Source organism: Penaeus japonicus, unplaced genomic scaffold, assembly GCF_977035675.1.
Source record: "Penaeus japonicus unplaced genomic scaffold, GWHDUDI00000001_assembly GWHDUDI00000018, whole genome shotgun sequence".
Classification (NCBI taxonomy): domain Eukaryota; kingdom Metazoa; phylum Arthropoda; class Malacostraca; order Decapoda; family Penaeidae; genus Penaeus; species Penaeus japonicus.
The window spans coordinates 27998127-28005329 of record NW_028234420.1 but is presented as its reverse complement, the minus strand read 5'-3'; the positions used below and the strand labels follow the sequence as shown (position 1 = coordinate 28005329).

The window sequence follows — 7203 nt, the reverse complement described above, 5'->3', positions numbered from 1 at the left end:
TTACGGAGTTTAATTGCAGGCTTATAATTTGATTACTGTTATCTATCATCTGCTATTAACTGCTACTATTATGATTGTGATTATTATAAAGCCGCATTGGATACCTTTAGAGCGTCTGTGTATTGTAAAAAAAACATTCTTCACTTAATGTGTCATCATTGCCCTCTATGCATATGATAAGAAGCAACACAATGTGTTTGTCGATATATATTATGAATGTAATCCATCTAACAATCGTTAGATCAAATAATAATTACACTAAAAGTCGTCAATTCAAAATCGGTTTGAATGCGCGTGACTCTCTCCTGCGCGCGCGCGCGCGTGTCTGTGTGTGTGCCTACGCACGGTCAGCTGGTCAGTCTAACATTACTATCACTAGCGCTGTCACAAATAGCTCTCGTTTAATTTTTTATATCCCAATCTTCTTTATCTTTACTTATTTTGCCAATCAGTCAAGTGCGACAGACCTTGAAACATAGAGCAACCTAAGAGGTTTTGTTGTGTGCTCAGCATGGGTCGGACAGATCTGAGGCACTGCTATCATTGCCATTATATTATCATCAATATACCATTTTCTAATCATTGGTATCGTTATTGCTATTAGTATTACGAAGCGGCTAACAATGCGGTATATATCGTAGCTTGAGTTCATAGGCCAATGCAACTGTGAGAGTAGCAATGGCACAGCTATCGCCATCCCGTAGACTTATCGAAAGTTGAATGGCCATGCACTTTCAATCGTAGTTTGAATAAATTTCGGTGAATAAAACATGGAAAAAAATAATCTTAAAGGAGGGTATTAAGATAATTTGAACATTATTAACACCAGGTATGTAGAATGCAACGTCATCACAACAGCGAACCATTTTCTCAATCATATTTTACCGCATTCCTTTAAAGTCTATCAAAATTACACACAAACAAAGACGACACTCATTTCACCTATCAAAGCCTTTAGTAGCCTCTTCCACTTACACCTATCAGAGGAGAGCTTATCTGTCCCTCGTTAACTTCCAAGCCGGTCACACGTCCCAGTATGGTCTCCTCGTGACAAGCGAACGAATACTTCACTCCAACATCACCTTCGCTATTTCTAGACGAATATCTCCACGCGACACTTTTTCCCTTATAGTTAAGAAGTCGATCTCATATTTCTTGCATACACTATGCAAGATATATAGCAGAATACTATACGCTGCGCGCCCATCCCTTCGTAACATCTGAAACACTCACAAGCACTGCGATGTTTCCTCTCTGCACTCAGCCACGTTCAGTAAGTGACGTGTCAAGGACTCATCGCTGGCTGGCTTACATCATAGCCACAATAGAAGCGATGTTGTGGTCGGGACCCATGTTTGGGTGGGCGTCCCTCGTACATGTGCTCAAGACCATGGGCGTGTATAGTCACTTGTGCCGTGGGTCTGCAATAGGCGTCGGTGGTGACGAAAATCTGAATGCAACCCTCCAGACTGCAAACGGTTTTCTTCCTGATTCCGTGAGTATTTTTGGGATTTTATTTTACTAAAAGTGTTTTGAGACAAGTTTTGGTTGAGATACATTTCTTCAGCAGGTCGTAGCTATATACGTATCTAACAATATGTGAATATGTATATGTATGTGTGTATGTATATGTATATGTATATATATATAATGTATATATATATATATATATATATATATATATATATATATATATATTCAAATACATACATATGTGTATATATAAATATACGTGCGAATGTGTGTGTGTGTAGGTGTGAGAGTGAGTGTGAGTGAGTGTTTGTGTTGTCTGTGTATGTATGCGTACGCCATGTCGTATGTATATACACGTCAAATTTAATGGTTTATCGTGCAGCACACACATATATAAAACTCCCTTTTAGCATTTAAATGTTTCTATTAACCTCCAAAATACCTTGACTCGTCACTGGTTATTTCTCATTCTCTCGAAAATGTTTTAACAATGGAAATGACATGATGGGATACCAATTCCTTTGCATTACTTTACGACAATTAGCCTGGCGATTTCTGTTTTGAGAAATCCATTGTCACCATTTTGTAGCTTAAACCTATTCACTATGCAGTCTTTGGTCTCATACCAAGAACCTGTAGCTCTTGCCAGATTGTTTCGGTAATTAACTGTATGCACGTCACTGCGTTTGCATTTTTGTAAACATATTCTAATGGAAAAAATGTTTCTTTGGAAATTATCATGAACTACGCACATTAAGCTTTAATTCTTCTCATTAGGTTCATATTACTTTCCCGAACCCATACAACTTAATATTTTAGGTTGCTTTGCTCTGGCTATTGCAAAATATGAAGAAAAATAAAATTTTCAAAGTAAAAATAACACGAACAAATACTATATTAGTCTATAGAAAACGGATTACTTTTGAATGTCTTGTTGACATGGCGATGAATTCGTAAACGCTTTTCTAATTTGTTTTTTGCAATCTCCAGCTGTTTCTTTAAGCAAATAAAGTTTCTTGCCTAAATGGAGGAAAACATTATGAAAAAAATCACAGATAAATGAAGACACTCGGTTTTCCTTTGAAACAAAATTCGAGATTAGTAAATGAAACCCCGACCAGGATCGACTCCGCCATCGCTAACAGCAACGAGAGAGTAGATCCTGCAACCTTTTTCTTACCTTATTATCCATTCATCTATTCATCATTCATTTAGCGTCGACCTTCCCCATCGCAATATAGTCATCCACCGTTGCAGCCTCCCCCAGACTGCGCCGCCCGGGACCAGCAGTTCGCCCTCATCTACACCGCGTCCGTGTTCCTCTACGGCGCGCCAGGGTTCCTCATCGGCTACTGTCTTCATCACCTCGGACTCGCCTTCACGCGCGTGGTAGGAGGGTCTCTCATGGTGGGGGGCTTCGTCCTTCTATCCTTCACATCCCAACGTGAGTCCTGCTGCAATAGTAGTTGGGATAGGGTCGGTTTGTGGGGTTTGATGAGGGGTCGTTATTCGAAGCGTGGGTAAAGATCGCTGGGGGTATGGGTAAGCGGGCAATTTTTTATCCCAATTTAACATTTCGTCTGACAGTTCGGTGGCGTGAGTGCAAAAGAAACGCTAACAATGTTATGAAGAAAATCCACTCTTTGTGTTTTTATCAGAAAATTTCACCACCGTTGGGCAGTTCTATCACAATAAATCTAAACAAAGTTGGTACGACAGAAACTCCATCGTTCTTATGGGGCGCTGCAATGCTGTTGTCAATAGGGGCCAACACATCACGAATGGCGGGCCTCCAGCTGGCCAATTTCTTCCCCAAACGACGCGACGCTGCCATGTCGGTTATCAGCGGGCTGTATACGCCCTCTGCGGCGCTCTTCATAATATTACAGGTACTTCGTGATGTATTCGCATTTGTTTATCCATATATTTATTTATTCACCTATCTATCCATCTATTTATCTCTCTCTCTCTCTCTCTCTCTCTCTCTCTCTCTCTCTCTCTCTCTCTATATATATATATATATATATATATATATATATATATATATGCCTATCTATCTACATATACCGATTTATCTGTTTGGTTTCTCAGATGTAATTTGTAAAGCTCAAATATTCGGCTATAGATAGCTATGGAAATAGCTATGGATATAAAATGAAATGGGTATTGATAATCATTCCACAACTATCAACTTCTGTCAACCTGAATACCCACCTAGCTCCCAACCGTTCAAAATGAAGCCTCTCACCCTAGTACGCTTGCGAGGCTGGCTATTCGTGGACCTACTCCTGCTTGGCATTCGCTGGTGCTGCGTCCTTCATCCTCCTCGCCACGCCCCTCATGCCCAGGCATCACGTGCCTTATACCCACAACAAAGGTATGTCTCGTGCAAGCTACAGAAAAAAAACATAGAGCCATCTTTTTATTCGTGCTTCGTTTTATTTGAACTTTACAGGAACGCTGAATAGGAGTTTTCGATTTTTCCCACACAAAGTCTGAAACAAAATGAAGATTATACAAAATACGTTCTCAGAAGGACCAGCTTTTTCATCATTATGCATTATCTTTATCATATATACAGATAAACAAGTTAACATTAATTACGAAATATTCTTTCATACACAAATCACAAATATTAACTCACCAACGATAGCCTACCTTTTCCTTATTCCATCAACAGAGAAAACGGAGGAAATGCAACGCCACAAGACCCCGCCCCCGAGTTTGCCTTTGCAGGAGAGCCTGGTGTCCATCTCCAGCTTCCTTTACACTTATTGGCTCTTCAGTAATCTTTACGCCGGAACGACTTTCAGCATAAACTTTAACTCGTGGATTAACAAGTTTTCGCAAAGCGTGGAGGAGAGTAAGTTGGAAAGGTATAGCGCAGTATTGCGGTATCGCTACACCCATTAAAATGGTATTAGATGAGTAAATTAATCTATTAAATATGTATGTAAGTATGCATGTGTATATATATATTCATATATATACATATATGTATATGTATATGTTTATATGTAGATACGTACATAAATATATAATATATATATATATATATATATATATATATATATATATATATATATATATTAATATATAATATATATATGTATATATATGTGTGTGTGTGTGTGTGTGTGTGTGTGTGTGTGTGTGTGTGTGTGTACATATATACATATACGTATATATATATATATATATATATATATATATATATATATATATATATATATATATATATACACACTTCTGTGTGTGTGTGTGTGTGTGCATGTATATATATATATATATGTATGTATGTATGTATATATATATATATATATATATATATATATGTATATATATGTATGTATATGTACAGTATATGTATATGTATACATATATATATACATATACGCATTTACTGATCTATCTATTCATTTGTTTATGAATCCATGCTTTTCACTCCCAAAGCGGCGCATTATTCTCGAATGTACGGATACGCGAACATCATGTGTATTTTCTCCTCGCCTTTACCAAGCCTTCTTGTGGATGCCGTAACCAACAACGCCCAGAAAGGTATATCTATCTAATGGAAATGGAAATCTTCAAAATTCAAGGTCGAGACAAAGTCCGAAGTTTCTTAAATATTTTAAGAATCTCTGAAAAAGTAAATCAAATATGTATTAAAGATCTAATTCTGATGAAGCTGTAATATCGAAACCATAATTCCACATTTAAGGCTGTGAAATGATTAATTTTGATTCACACGTTTTCTACATCTCTTACAAGGAATTCAGTTTAAAATTCTGTCTCTCTAAACTACGACTAAGGAAAATTGCTTGTTTAACAATTTCGCCCCCTCCCCTCCCTCATTTTAGGCAAAAGTGGTCTCCCGAAACAACTGGCGATAGCGCAGGCGATGGCCATCCCCTTGTTTCTGGCAATCGTGATGGCCATCGTGCAGGACTCCATGCTTTTGTTCCAGAGTTCCGCCGCCGTCTATGTCGGGCTCGTGTTCCTAATCATCAACAGACCAACGTGTTTTAGTGTCGGAAATCCTTTCGTCAGAATCAGGTTTAGAAAGCCGTTGTATTCTCGACGTATGGTAAAGTTGACCTAAATTAATTAATGGTGATTTATATATAGGTAGACAGAGAAATAAATAAATCAGTAGATACATAACACAATTCAAGATCAGACAACAAAAGTAATCTGAGTACTTGCATCACCCATCTATTCACTCAACGGATAATCAAATAAGTACATCAGCCATACAATCTACTAAAGTCAAACAATTAGAATAGTGATTCACCCATTCCAATAATGAACCATTCACTGCAGATTTCCAGCAGACCACTTCAACCGCATGATTGGCATCCAAGATACTGTCATTTCCATTATGCTTCTGGTGCAGTATCCTTACTTTACCTGGGCTCAGCACCAATACCATCTGGCGAGTAGACTTTTGAGGGTTCATTGTATGAGTGGGAGGGAATTTCTGATATACTTGGATGAATTTGTAATGCTTCGATCAAAAACATTCCATTCATCGGAAATGTGTGATCGAATTCCTTTAATTTTGTTTTCAATTATATTCATGTTTTTTTCACATTAACCTTACCAATATTATTATCATTATTATCATCATCATTATCAAATAACTTGAACATTCCACCCCTCCCATTTCAGGCCATGGGATGCTTTCTCGTCGGTCTCGCCCTAAGCTTCACCCTCCCCCTTCATCTATGCAGCAAGAAGTACCTTTCAAGGGTCCTGCAGCCAGAACACCACGTTGTGCAGGAGGAAACCGCCAAAATGTATCAAGTGCCATCAGAATTTTGTTCCTTACAGTTATTAAGTCAAGCTTGATAATAGATGTAAAATGGACCTTATTAACGTGTATGACAGATAGAGGGGTATTATGCTATCGGCTTGGCTGGGTAAAGTATTATAGTCAGCAATCTTCATATCATTAGTTTAAGAGCATGAAACGGGGAAATGTTAGAAATGCTACATCAGCAAGACACGTATAAGGAAGATAACTAATGGAGATTGTAGCAACTGTGAGGCAGTGCTTAATCAAGAAGAGCAAAAAGCATAAGGAGACGAAGACGCTGTCGAGTTAGAGTGATGAACAAAAAAAAATAAAATAAAAAAAAAGTACAAAGTGAGAGCGATAAATAAAACTAACGTATTCCATTGAACTATAAACGTAACTGATTATTTAAAAAGCAAAGAGCGTCGAAAAACAAACAAACGAAAAAACTACACGAAACCTCCGAAAACTTGCAAGGGAATGTACATCAACACTAAATAAAAAAATATTTCTCTACATTTAAGCGAGGAGAATAGTACATGTGTACCTCTTTTCTGTAGGAAAGACTCATGAAATACTATTAATCAGAGCAAGTTTGAGTCATCACTAGTGAGGAAATGAAAAGCAATCTAATTTGACATTAAAGTCTTTGTTGTGGTACTTTTTGCTAGGTTTTGCCTGTTGATATATGTTAGTTTCTTTAATAAAATACATATATTTTCTGCGTTCTTATTCATTTCGATTCACTAACAATTCTTGAAGAAGAGAAAGTTTTCTGTGATATATGGCTTGTTTTTATTCGTATCCACTTGGTATATAAGATATGATGACTTAAAATTCGAGGTATGCATTATGAGTGAATTTACTCTCTTTACCTGTTTCATTGTTCAGTTATAAGGAAAGAGTGTTTGTTGTCTTTAAAAATACGAATT

The 7203-nt window shown here is 37.3% G+C and overlaps 1 protein-coding gene across 1 annotated transcript; it reads left to right on the top strand.

Moving 5' to 3' along the window:
• The first annotated feature begins 994 nt into the window (after nt 1-994).
• Nucleotides 995-6993, top strand: LOC122255828 (equilibrative nucleobase transporter 1). Its single transcript, XM_043020163.2, has 9 exons — nt 995-1495; nt 2731-2917; nt 3193-3362; nt 3727-3850; nt 4154-4336; nt 4927-5031; nt 5334-5529; nt 5797-5908; nt 6145-6993. The coding sequence occupies exons 1-9, from the start codon at nt 1244-1246 to the stop codon at nt 6322-6324; spliced, it is 1509 nt and encodes a 502-aa protein (XP_042876097.2). The 5' UTR covers nt 995-1243; the 3' UTR covers nt 6325-6993.
• Nucleotides 6994-7203: the final 210 nt, after the last annotated feature.